Here is a 12671-nt window from a genome sequence, read left to right on the forward strand (position 1 = left end):
TGTGGGGGGAGTGGCGATTTAGGCAGAGGGAAGCCAGGAAGCTCGGAAGCCTAGAGGGAAGCAGCAAAGTCACCAGGTTCCTAGGACTCCAGAACTCAAGTGCTCATGCCTGCAGGTTCAGGGGAGGCCTGGAAAAGCTGTTAGAAGTTCTGTACAAACGGTCGCCTCTTCAGGTCCTTGAGCTATTCAGGAGAATTGCACCATGATGCTCTGGTAACCTGGAGGCAGAACTTGGGGAGGAGGGCGAGCTGGGCTGGAGAACCGGGGCCTCTTTTGTATTCTCCTGTCACGTCCCGCCCCTTCCCTTCGAGAGTGAGGAGACAGCTTGAGCCCCAGGGCGAGGAGTTTAAGAGAAGGCTTTCAGCAGAGGTGTCCAGCCTTTTGGCATCTCTGTGCCACACTGGAAGAAGAGGAGTTGTCTTGGGTCACACATTAAATACATCACAACAAGTAATAACAAAAAAAAATCTCTCGATAAGTATAATTACCATCTTGTGTTGGGCCTCATTCACAGCCTTCCTCGGCTGCATGTGGCCCACAGGCTGCAGGCTGGACACCCCTGCAAGTTAGGGCCTCCCCAGTGGGGGGTAACCTGAAGGTTACCCCTTAACATCGCATACCCCAAAGTGAACCTTTAAGGACAGGGCCAGTATCACGTCCGTCTCTGTACCCATGGCCTAGCCCAGAGAAGTCCAGACCAGTCTTTTTATTAACTTAAAACACCAAACTTTTTAGGACCGCATTTAACACCCTCACAATCAGTACCTAATCTGCATGCTCTGCATCATCTCCCACACTGGTCACACTCTTTTTCATTCTTACTATTAGGGGTAGGCATAGTGGCTTTGGCTTAAGTTTAAAATTTTAAAAATGTTTTTTTTAAATTATAGTCGACATTCAATGTTATATTAGTTTCAGGTGCACAGCATAGTAGTTAGACATTTAGATAACTTTAGAAGTGATCCCCCAGCCCTGGCTGGTGTGGCTCCGTTGGTTGGAGCATTGTCCTGTAAACCGACGCAGTGCGAGTTCAATTCCTGGTCTGGGCCGGTGTCTGAGTTGTGGGTGCGTAGGAGAGGCGACTGATCAATGTTTCTCTCTCATCCGTGTTTCTCTCTCCTCTCTCTACCTTCCCCTCTCTCTAAAATCAACAAGCAGGTCTTTGGGTGAGGAGTTTTTTAAAGAAGTGATTCCCCAGATAAACCTTGCACCCGCCTGACACCACACACAGTCATTATGGTATCAGTGACCGTGTTCCCTGTGCTGTACTTACATCCTGTGACTGTTTTGTAAACGCCAATTTGTGCTTCTTAATCCCTTCAGCTTTTCCACCCAGCCCCCAACCCCAGTCCCGTCTGGCAACCGTTCATTTGTTCTCCGTATCTATGAGTTTATTTCTGTTTAATTTGTTAATTTCTTTTGGTTTTAGATTAAACATATAAGTGAAATCATATGGTGTCGTCTTCCACAGTCTGACTTACTTCACTTGGCACAGCTCCCTCTGGGCCCATCCGTGTTGGCACAGTGGCGAGACCTCATTCCCTTTCATCATTGCCAGGCAGTATTTCATTGTATCTGTGTACCACTTCTTTGTCCGTTCTTCTTTTGATTGGAGCATGCAATCCATTTACATTTAAAGTAATTATCGATAGGTATGTACTTACTGCCACTTTATTTGTTGTTTTCTGCTTGTTTTTGTAATCCTCTATTCCTTCCTTACGTTCTTACACAGTGATGACTTTCTGTGGTGTTGTGTTTGGATTCCTTTGTCTCTATTTCTTGCAAATCTCTTGTAGATTTTTTTGTTTGTGGTTGCCATGTGCTTTTTATATATACACCAGGCTATGTTTATGGTAGTATATTTTAAGATCATGGTCACTTAAGTTTGAATACATTCTAAAATCACTGCCATTTTTACTCAAGCCCTCCGTGTTTATATTTTTGTCATCAGTTTTTTTAACTTCTTTTGTGTGTGTTTGCAGTTATGTGTGATCTTCCAACTTTTGTCTTTTAACCTTTGTACTCCCTTTAGTGTTGGTTGATCCACTGCTTTTGTCAGAATTCTTTCTTTTGTAAAAAAAGTATTTTTAGTGATATCTTTTAATATTACTTCTGTTCTATTCATTCATTTTTAACAATTCTACTTATTTATTTTTAGAGGGAGGGGAAAAGAAAGAGAAAGAGAGGGAAAGAAACATCAGTGTGTGGTTGCCTCTCACACTCCTCCTTTTGGGGACCTGGCCCTCAATTCAGGCATGTGCCATGAGTGGGAATTGAACCAGTGACCCTTTAGTTTGCAGTCCAGTGCTCAATCCACTGAGCCACACCAGTCAGGGGCCTTATTTCTTTCTTATCCTTTTTCCTGTCTGCTGTTCTGAGTAGGTGTTTTTGTCTACACTGCCTTCCAAATCGCCAGTTTGATTCTCTGCGTCATCCAATCTGATGTTAATTCTATCTAATGTAGTCTTCATTTCAGTTATTGTATTCTTCATTTGTGACTGGTTCTTTTATATGGTTTTTATCCTCTTTTTACTTTATTTTTAAAAAATTTTTTTAAAGGATATACATTTTTTAAAAGATTTTATTCATTTATCTTTAGAGGGGAAGGGAAGGAGAGAGGGAGAGAAACATCAATGTATGGTTGCCTCTCATGTGTCCCCTGCTGGGAACTGGCCTACAACCCAGGCATGTGCCCTGACTGGGAATCGAACCTCGATCTTTCGGTTCCCAGGCCCACGCTCAATCCGCTGAGCTACACCAGCCAGGGCTTTATCTCCTTTTTAGGTTTACTATCTCTTTGTTGAAGTTCTCACCGAGACAATTGGTTCTTCACCTAAGTTCGTCAAGTATCCTTATAACCAGTGTTTTGAACTCTGCGTGTGCTAGCCTGCCTTTCAGAGGACCCCTGGGTCTGTAGCTGCCCTGTGTGTCCCCAGGCCTGGCCCCTGCTGATTTTCACGCCAGCTGTGCTGAGGACTCCTCTTTCCAGCACTGGCGACCTGGGCTGGGGAGCCTGGGGTGGCGCTGGAGCCCTTGCTCCTCAGTGGGGGGCTCCACAGTGGGGTTTCCCTGACAGTTTTAATGGCCACATATGGGCGCAGGACCAGATCTCCACCCTTCCTGTTAGTCTCCTAGCACATTCTTCTTCTCTGTGTTTTTAGTTACAGGAGTCCTGTTCAGCTAGTCTCCAGGTGATTCAGGTGGTTGCTCTATAATTTAGTCATAATCTACGTGGCCATGGAAGGAGGCAAGCACAGCATCTGCCTGCTCCACCATCTTGACCAGAAGTCTGGCTTAACTTTCAAGGGACGGCATTTCTTCTGACTAAGCAATTCTAGGAATGCATCCTTTTGAAATGAACACAAGCATAAAAATAAAGTACAAGAATGTGGGCTACAGTATAGTTTGTCACAAAAATTTGATGCAAAATTGGGGGAAATCTAAGTGTTCATCAATAAGGGAAGGTGCAAGAAATTGGATTTAACCACGTTTTGGAATACTATGCAGCTTTTACAAAGAATGAGTTAGATTTAAATAAACTGACATGAAAAGATGTCCTTGATATATTAAATATCAAGGACAGTTGGCTGGGCAACATCCCATAAAGCAAAAGGTCTCCAATTTGATTCCCGACCAGGGCACACGCCTGGGTTGCAGGTTTGGTTCCCAACTCGGGTGCGTACGAGAGGCAGCCAATTGGTGTTTGTCTCTCACACTGGTGTTTCTTTTCCTCTCTTCCTCCCCCCTTCTCTCTCTCTCTAAAAGTAAACAAATAAAATCTTTTAGCAAAGAAATCAAGTCGCAAACAATGTGGTGTTGTGTACATGCGTATTTGTAGATTCGCTGAAGAACAGCATGGGAGTGGTTACACTAAGCTGTGAAGTCATCACATCTAGAGAACTAATCAATAGGTATGACAGCATCATGAAGATAAATTTCCCTATTTAAACTCACATTTTTCTGTATTCTCTACAGAATTACTTTGTAATTAAAAATAAGTAAATAACACATTCTGGGGCAGTTAGCTATTTTTGGCAATGGCACCAGTACTTCTCAGTGGGGACTAGATCCCCACAGGGGAGCACCCATTTAGTGCTAAGAAAGGTGAGAGTCCTCTAGAGCCAGGGGACAGCAGCGCAGGGCTGGCATCGAAGTTTGAAGGTTTCGGGTCGGCTGAGCGGTCAGAAGGGAGGATGGTAAGGAAGAGTGCAGCTGTCAGGCCAGGGCAGGGCCCGCGCTGGCTAGAGAGAGGCCGTGAGGCTGGGTGCACGAGCCTTCCCGCCACCTGTCAGTGCTCTCTCCCTCCTCTTCACTGCCTCCCTTCCCCAGTCCTGCCTCGCCCCCAAGCCTGGGCCTGCTCCGTAGGCCTGTCGTGTGGTCTTTTCTCTCTTCCGCTGCATCTCTCACTTCCTGTGAGTTACTCTGAACTGACTGCCCCTGAGAGAGGCTGTGCTGCTTTGGGGCGGGGGTGAGGAATCACATCAGGGCACCTTGGTTGGGCATGTATCGTAAGAGTGGGCTGGAGAGCTGTCGGGTGATGTCATAGACTGCGTGAGAGATACTGGGATAAATAGCAAATACTGCCTGACAAACAACTGGATGTTTAATGCAACCAAGAGTAGGGCTAGGATTAGAGTTGGGAACGGTGGCTCCTTATGGCTCAGCTGACTTATTGGCGTGACATTCAAGGCCTTTTTGACGGGGCCCCGTGCCCCTGTCGTATGGGGCTGACTTACCCCGCAGGCACAGTGGGCACAGTGGGCACAGTGCCCAGGGCCCATGACACTTCCAGGGGCCCACAAAAATGTTTTAGTTCCTTTTAAAATCAGAAGAAATAAGATGAATCCACCAGTCTGGATTATAGTCATCTTTATACCAATGCAATTATAAAACATAATTTTAAATATATTTTATGAAGGCACAGGTGCCCCTGAAGGCCACACTGTGGTTTTGATCTTCCAGCTCCTACCCCCTCTGCTCCCTCACCCTGACGTCCTCTCGGCTCCCCAGATCCCCTTGTGCCTTTGTCCTTCCGTGACTCTTCTCATGCTAGATCGTTTCTTGTCTGAGGTCTTTGCTTATTGAACCCTTCCCACCTGAGGACTCATCCTTTGAGGGCTCAAGTCAAATGTCACCACCTTCGAAGGCCTTCCCTGATCCCCTGAAGGGGAAGGAATTGTTCTGACTCAGCCAGCACATCTCTGAATTCTGTGACATGCTTGCACCTCTGCCTCCCCAGCTGGAGTGTGAGCTCCAGGGGGAAGGGCCTCATTCTACAACTGCTCACGTCTACACGGAGGCTCAGCTGGGGGCCAGGGGATGTTGGGGAACAAGAGCCAGTGGCTGTGATGGAACTTTTCAGATGCGTGTAGTTCTTTGCAGCCTGAATCAGTTGGTTCTCCAAAAGTATCTGCTAAGGAACAATAAAGGGTGAAGGACAATCCAATGCCAGTGTCATTAAACCTTTATTTCCTTGAGGATCTCATGTCCAACTCTCTTCTCTTTCAGGAGAAGACCTTTCCCCAGCCCCCTTTCCCACTCCAGGCCACATCCTGGGAGAGGCTATGCCCTGCCTTCCCCCTTTGGGTGGGCTGCTCCAAAGTGTTTCCTCTACCGGGCTCTTCAGGGAGCTTAGGAGACCTGCGGTAATGAGCCGCTGGGAAGGAGAGGCAGCTGTGGTCCCATGGCGCCCTCACGTGGCTGTGCCTGAGATGACAGCCTGCTACTGAAAGACCTGGAAGGACTTGTGTCTGGGTTTGTGGAGTCCAACTTGCTGGGAAAAGAGCTGACAGGCATTGTCAGGAGTGGTCCACGTGGGGACTTCATGTGAGTACAGCAGACAAGGCCGGTCAGGCAGTCACGTGTGAGTTTACACGTCCCTGATTCCTCAGACTTCCCAAGGCTCTCGTGGGCCTTCTCTGGGCCCTCCCCCAGGGCTGCCAGTGCCTTGCTGTGTGGCCTTGGGCAAATTACTTCACTTATTTGCCCTCAGTTTTATAATAGGAAAGTGATAAGCCTGGGCTAAAATGACAGTTTTCAAAGTGTCTTAGAGAACTTTAGAAGTTCAGGGGCTGACGGGCACTGCTCTCCTCCACCCTCAGTTTCACCCAGGGCTGCTCCCCCCTTTGTCACATTATACATGGGGCGTTAAAAAAAGGGTTCAGGGACTTAAACCTGAGAACCACTGGCTCCATGAGCGTTACGCTCTCCCTCCTGGCTGCCCGGCTCCACTGTTCTAAGCTTTATGGAGACCAGCCAGCCAGACATGACCGGAAGGGAGAGAAGAGAGAATGGGCAGGCTGGTGGCTAGTGTTTAGTGTTCGTGTGTTGTGGTGGAAGGCGCCCTGGCGCCGTGTTCAAGCCCCGGTCTTGGCTGCAGCCCTCCACCAGCTGTGAGGCTACAGAGAACCTCCTTCACCCCTCTCTCTGCCTCAGCTTCCTTATCCGTAAGGTGGGCATGCCGGTTCCTGTCCTGCCCTTCTCACGGAGTTATCGTCAGACGAAGTAAGACAAAGGATTCCTGTCAGGGCACTTTCCATAAACGGCTCTACAGACTTGGGGTACGATAAGCAAAGGAGATGCTCTTAGGCCCCCAACAGAGGCATCTCTGTTAGCGTGTCACCGGATTCTGTGGGTGTGCGAGTGACCAGGATGCAGGGTGTGGCTGCAGGAGTCCTGTCTTGAACTCGGCATTGCTGCCTGGGACCCTGCCCCGGGAGCCCTCTCTGCTTGGGGAGTCTCTGTATCCAGGACAGAAGGAAAGCTCCGGGCCAGGCGTTACGTGCTCTCACGGTCGCTTCCGTCAGCGTAAAGAACACGGGCCCCACGTTGCTGCAAGGAGTAGGAGGTCCTGCCTCAACGTCCAAAGTTAGGTTTGGAGCTCCATCTTTAAGGCCTACAGAGAAGCTGAGGAGTGGGTTCCCAAATACCAGGGTCCCCAAAACCCTGTTTCCTGAGAGGCTTGTGGGAACCCCCTCCGGGGGTGATCTGCGGCCTAGATGAAGAGCCAGTGCTGGTGGGGGTCGCTGGGATTGCAGGAGGCCATGACGGGCTTTTTGTCCTTGGCCGCCAGGCAGGTACCAGATCCTGAATTCCTGACGAGCTGGCCCTAGAAGGTGACACAGCAAACAGTCAGCCCGGCCTCGGCCCTGTAACGGTGCTACTAGATCATGCCTGTAGTAACTCTGACGGGATGCGTTCCTGACTTTCCGCTGTGTCTGGTGCCCGCCGCCCACCCCCAGCTTCAGCCTGAATGGTTGGAATAGAGGAGGGACCTCGAGCTGACTGAAAAATGCTCTCAGGGCTTGCCTCCTCCCCATGCCGGTCTTAAAGACCCGGCCGCGGCTGCCTACCTCCCCTTTCGCCTCCTCCCCTATCTACTCCTCCCTTCCCTGTAGCCCCAAGGTTAGGCTCCTCTGCCCCTGAGCCAGCACTGGTGCTTCGGGTAGAGGAGCGTGTAGAGATTCATGGGGTGGGGGCGCCTAGTTTGGGCTCAGCACTGTAGAAGCTACATTAGAAATGCCAAGGCAGCGTGCTGTAATGGAAAGAATCTACACTTTCAAGTCTGACTTCTCCGGGTTTGAATCTCAGGCCTGCCATTTATTAGTTATGGGCCTTGACGGGTCTGGGTCCGTCGCAAACATGCTGAGCCTCAGTGGGCTTAGCTGTGGAAATGGGACGCTGCCTACTTGGGAAGAGCCTCTGAAATATTAGAAACCCACGTGTGTGAGTGCGCAGCTCTGTGCCAGGCACGCACAGTCCGGGCGGGAACCTTGAGTGAGTCTTCATGTTTTGTCACGTAGGCTCAGTCTAAAAATGTTTGAGCTACAACACAGCTGGCCACAGACTGTAACCCCTAACCCTGTCTTTATGTCAGCCGGAACCGGCCATCACCAAACATTTCTTAAGCCCCAGGAATCCCGCCTGTGACCAAGCCCACACTCACCACGCTTCCTACATTGCGCGGATCCAGCCCCTGGTATCTCAGGCATAAGACGTAAAAAGTGAGGAGGGGACAGCGGTGACCTTAGGTTCTTGATACTGAGCTTTTGGGGCTGACTTACCTGGGTCAATTCCCATTCCTCGTCCTTAGGGACTTGGCTGTTTTTGCCAGTGAATTGACAGCTCCGAAGGCCCAGAGCGCCAGCGCTGGCGTGTAGACACAGCTGCTTTGCAATGTTGTGGCGAAGGTCTCTCTGGGTTGTGTACTCAAAGTACTAGAAGTCAAGGTAGGGAGGAGGTCTCAGGGGCAGGCAGAGTTTGCCTGCCACCTTCCAAAGCCGCCCGCCGTGAGATGCCGACCACGGGGCCTCCCGGGGAGGCAGCTGAGCGGGTGACGGGACGTCAGCAATTCACGTGTGACCTTTGGGGTTTTTTAGAGTGGTGTCTGGATTATACTAGAATGCTAGTTACTTACTATGTTTTATTTAGTTAAAATTTTAACTTAGCTTCATTTTCAACATTGTGAAGTCAGGTGTTTGATATGCTAGTTCTTTTTTTGCTAATGGATTACTAGGAAAAGGAAAAGGTTCAACAGTGCACCACCTGAAATCATTGCGCAGGCTGGTGGTACAGGGAATTGCTTTAGAATCACACACACACACACACACACACACACACACACACACACACACACAGCTTCAGTTGCGGTTCCAGTGCTTCTTCCATACCAAACGCTGGGCATTCAGGGCAGACTGAGGGACTGGGGTCAGGGCGGGGGTTACTAGCTACTCCTCAGGAAGAGCTGGGCATTGTGGGGCATGGAGTAGATTTTCAGGGTACCAGATGACTGAGCTGTCCAGAGGCGGTGGCTTTGGGGTGACCTTTGGGTGGTAGGATGCGTGGTATTTTGTGGGCAGAGGAGGCACTGAAGGCAGAGCTGTGTGCAGGTGAGGGAAGGTGCTCAAAAGCTCCCCACGCTCCCCAGCATCACTTAGGGTGTGGCGCCCTCCAGCGAGGGAGCTCACCCCCGACCCTGGTGAGCAACCCCGCACCCCCACCCCAATCCAGCACCCGGCACTGATGCCCAGCGCCCTCCGGGCGTTCCCGATCCAGAATTCACATCTTGTCTCTGCTTCACGCACTCTTCCTCAGACTGGGAGCTTTCTGAGGGTGGGGATGGCGTCTCCTCTTCTCTCTGGATGTCCCCCACCCTCGACCTTAGGGAAGGACTGTTTTCAGTGGAGAGAGGGGCTCGTTAAGGGAGGAGAGGCCCAGGGACAGGCCTCTCTTGGGCCTGCCCCCCGGAGGGCTGGGCTCCGTACCTGGTTGCCGCCGAGGCCGTGGCAGGGGTACATGATGAGGGGCTTCCCGCCACGGTTGTTCTCACCCACGTCCAGGCACTGATTGATGCCAAGGTTCTTTATCTGCAGAACAGTGAGCAGGGAGGGGAACCAGGAGAGCACAGTCGGGGGTTCTGCAGTCCGTGGTATCGGGCCCAGACTGCAGTAAATTTGCATGACTAGATTGCTCCTCCGATTCTTCTCCTCATCAACCCAGATGCCTGGAGTTAGTATCACAGGGAGATGCGGAGCCCGGAGGCCGGGCCAGGGCCGGCCGGGCCACCTCCCAGGCCGCCAGGTCCCTGGGAGAAGCCCTCGCACGTGGGGACTTCCTTGTGAGTGCGGGCTCTCGGTGCGCTTCCCCGGACCGCCAGCCCCCGACCTGGGAACTTATCAGAAAAGGCGGACGTCCAGGCTCCTCCCCAGTCCTAGCGCATCAGCAGCCTGTGGTGGAACACTCCCTCCCAGTGACTCTAGTGCAGGTGAGTGAGAAGCACTGCTTCTGGGTTTTCTCTCATAAGGATTTCCTCTACCTCTGCAAGCCCCGGAGTCTTCCCTCTGGAGAGGGGAGTGTGGGGAGTGTAACTAAATCCTTGTTTGTTATCTCCGTGGGGTGGGTGGTCCTGAGCTTCTCCAGGGGACTCTGAGGATGGTTCTCAAGACTCACGGCTCCGTAGAAGGTGGGCTTCAGGTCAGGAACGAACATCTCTGGGTAGATATTGTGCAGGTACCAGGAAAAGTTGCGACAGTGTAGTTGTTCCCTCAGCTGCAGTCGTTCAGAGATGTCACCGAAGGATTTCTGTCAACGAAGCCAGCCCCGTAAAGGTCAGTTCCTCTAGCCTTGACCTTCTCGTCTGGGTGGCAGCAGTCGAGTTCCCGGGGTCACTGTCTCCCAGCATGGGTCTCGGGCTCATTCCTGCTCAGGACCTCCAGGAGCCACTGGCCCAGTCTCACATCTAATCCCAAAGCCCGTCTTGGCTTCGGGCCCCCCACCCGCAGCCCCCTCACTCCCTCCTCTCCTGTCACTTCCCAGATTCCTCGCAGCCCCAGTCCGAGCCTCTCAGAGTAAAGCCAGTGCTCCTGGAAGAGGACTCCTAAAGGACGCTGGAGTGTCCTTCCCTCCTGAAGGATCCTGGGGCTCTCCGGGCAGGGACAGCAAAGGCTCCTCCCCTCCTTCTCTCACTTCCCTGGGCTCTAGCGCATGGGTCTCGTCTTGTAAAGAGAAGACTCAGTGGTAGCGATGGGGGGCCTCTACCGTCCAGCCCTCGGCCAGGATCTGGGATGCTGCACTTCTCTGCATCCAGACGCCTCCTGAGCACCATTCCCTCTCACCTCTTGGGCCATCTTTGCTGCCTGTATATTTCTCCGGTAGAAAATCTCCTTGTAGTTATCCATCCAGACCTCAGCCAGGCGCACTTGGTTGCGAGCAATGACATTGGTGCCCTTGGGAAAGGTGTGGGGGCTTTTGGTGCGGAACACGTGGCCGACCACAGAGCAGGGGACGATCTCCAGCTGGCCCCCACACTGCCACACCTGCCGGAGAGGAGACAGCACGGGCCGCAGTCAGGGGCTGGTTGCAGTGATCTCCCCCCAAGTATCTCCGCTCTGTTCCCAGGGCCCCAGACCCCAGGTCCGAGAACTCAGGGCAATGCTGCTTTCTCTCCTGGAAAAAGGGACAGTGACCAGGCTTCTCCCTGGGCCATGACGGCACTCTCCTGAGCTCTAAACTGCTTCACTCTGATTTAAGCAAACAGAAGTTTGCAGGGTCCACAGGGCTTCCAGGGCCCACGTTAGAGAAAAGACAGTTTGTCTAACTTGTGTCCGTGTACCTCCTTCGAGCTCTGGTCACTTGGCTTTTTGGCCTGAAAATGTGATTTTATCAGCTCCCCCAGGTGTTACTGGAAACTCAGCATCAGCGTATTAATCATTAATCAAGGACAATCACCTGCCAGGTGACCCGTGCGTCACCTGTAGCACACGAGCTTCCCAGGAGAGAGACTGAAGAGAGGTCAGAGCCCCACGGCGGAGCCTGGGACCAGAGCCCTGGGAGTTACGTGAGTGGCCACCTTTCCGCAGGAGCTCTCGCGCCTGCGCTGCTCTGCTAGGGTTTCCATTGGGAGGAAGGCTGTTCACCTTAGTGTAGCAGCAACAGAAACACATCGCCACAGTAGCAGCAAGTATTAAAGACGTGCTCGGCGTGTCCCAGGCACTGTGAGAGGTGACTTCATAAACGAGCTCGTTTACTTATTGATTACCCCTCCACTGGCGTGGGAACCGGTGCAGATTTCACGAGGCAATCCTTCCTTCCTGACCTAACCCTGACTTGTCTGATTGCTGGAGTCCCTCAGACTTCTGGGTCCACCAGCATCCGGGCCACCACCTTCTCCTCCAGTATGACGAGCTTTCTGAGCACAGGGTTAGGAGGCTCTAGAGACTACCAGGGCCCGTGTCCTCTGACCTGGAAAGGGGACCCTGATGTTTCTAGGAAAGGGGTAGTGACTGCTTACTCATCTGTCCCAGGGGCCTCTACCATTAAGCCCTTGATCCGGCTCTAATCCTGTCCCACAGACACCATGACAGATGTCACTGGCCCCCAGACGTCCTGTTTCTGTCACCACCATCCCTTCTCTCTGAGGAGTTCCGCCCGGTGACTTGTTTCTCGCTGCCCAGCCTGACCCCCAAAGCCCTCCTGCCAGGGACCGGAGGGGAGTGGAGGGGAAGCGCAGTCACGGCAGGAAGCAGCCACCTTGCCAGCTCAGTTCCAGACGCGACACCTCTGCTGCCCGAGAGGTTCTCAGGCTGTGCCCCGGGACGTGGCGGTTCCCCCCTGGAAGCCCTCTTCACTCTCACCCGGAAGGACATTTCCACGTTCTCCCCTCCCCAGATCTCCATCTGATTATCATAGGTACCGATGTGCTCAAAGTAGGACTTGGAGATGGAGAAGAGGCCACCAGCAAACGTCGGGGATCTGGAGAGACAGAGGGAGAAGCATGTGTGTCTTCTGGGGGAGCAGGCGTGGGAGCCTGGCCTGGAACGGCGTGGACGCCCCCTAACCGACCCCGGCCCCTCTCCCGGGATGTGCAGCCTTTCTTCCACAAACCTGTTCATTTAGCAAAAGTTCACGGAGCTTTTACTATGTCTTCTTTACCTTCTGGGAATCACGTCCAGGAGAGTTGTAATTTTCGTGACTCTCGCCTAAAAGGTACCCATTCATTTGTTCAACCAAGGATGTATTAACTACCAGCCACCAGGGCCTGGGTGAGGCATACAGAGCTAGGACGACAGACCCCACCCCCTGGGAGCTCAGGCTGCTGGCTGAGGGGAAAGCTGCACCGTTTGTTTGCTTTTGGGCAGCAAAGCTCCTAGAGCATAGTAGACACTTGGTTATTG

The 12671-nt window shown here is 52.1% G+C and overlaps 1 protein-coding gene and 1 long non-coding RNA gene across 11 annotated transcripts in view; one reads left to right on the top strand and one right to left on the bottom strand.

The window, feature by feature from the left end:
- Positions 1 to 12671, top strand: part of LOC119043266 (uncharacterized) — a 38747-nt gene that overhangs the window by 20794 nt on the left and 5282 nt on the right. The gene's annotated exons all lie outside the window — the stretch shown is intronic.
- The window catches only part of GALNT6 (polypeptide N-acetylgalactosaminyltransferase 6), a 30061-nt gene continuing 22836 nt past the window's right edge, over positions 5447 to 12671 (bottom strand). For 7 of the 9 annotated variants that reach the window (XM_037137154.2, XM_037137147.2, XM_037137122.2 and 4 more), the window contains 6 exons: positions 12132 to 12249; positions 10614 to 10814; positions 9949 to 10080; positions 9264 to 9365; positions 8064 to 8216; positions 5447 to 7108 (listed from right to left, as the gene is read on the bottom strand). In XM_037137154.2, coding sequence (XP_036993049.2) covers positions 6995 to 7108; positions 8064 to 8216; positions 9264 to 9365; positions 9949 to 10080; positions 10614 to 10814; positions 12132 to 12249 — 820 coding nt within the window. In that variant the 3' untranslated portion in view covers positions 5447 to 6994. Of the gene's footprint in view, positions 7109 to 8063; positions 9159 to 9263; positions 9366 to 9948; positions 10081 to 10613; positions 10815 to 12131; positions 12250 to 12671 lie in introns of those variants that run through there. The other 2 variants (XR_008391025.1, XM_037137157.2) reach the window with 2 other exon arrangements.

The sequence above is a fragment of the Artibeus jamaicensis genome, unplaced genomic scaffold (genome assembly GCF_021234435.1).
Source record: "Artibeus jamaicensis isolate MK-2021 breed Jamaican fruit bat unplaced genomic scaffold, CSHL_Jam_final contig_233, whole genome shotgun sequence".
Lineage (NCBI taxonomy): Eukaryota > Metazoa > Chordata > Mammalia > Chiroptera > Phyllostomidae > Artibeus > Artibeus jamaicensis.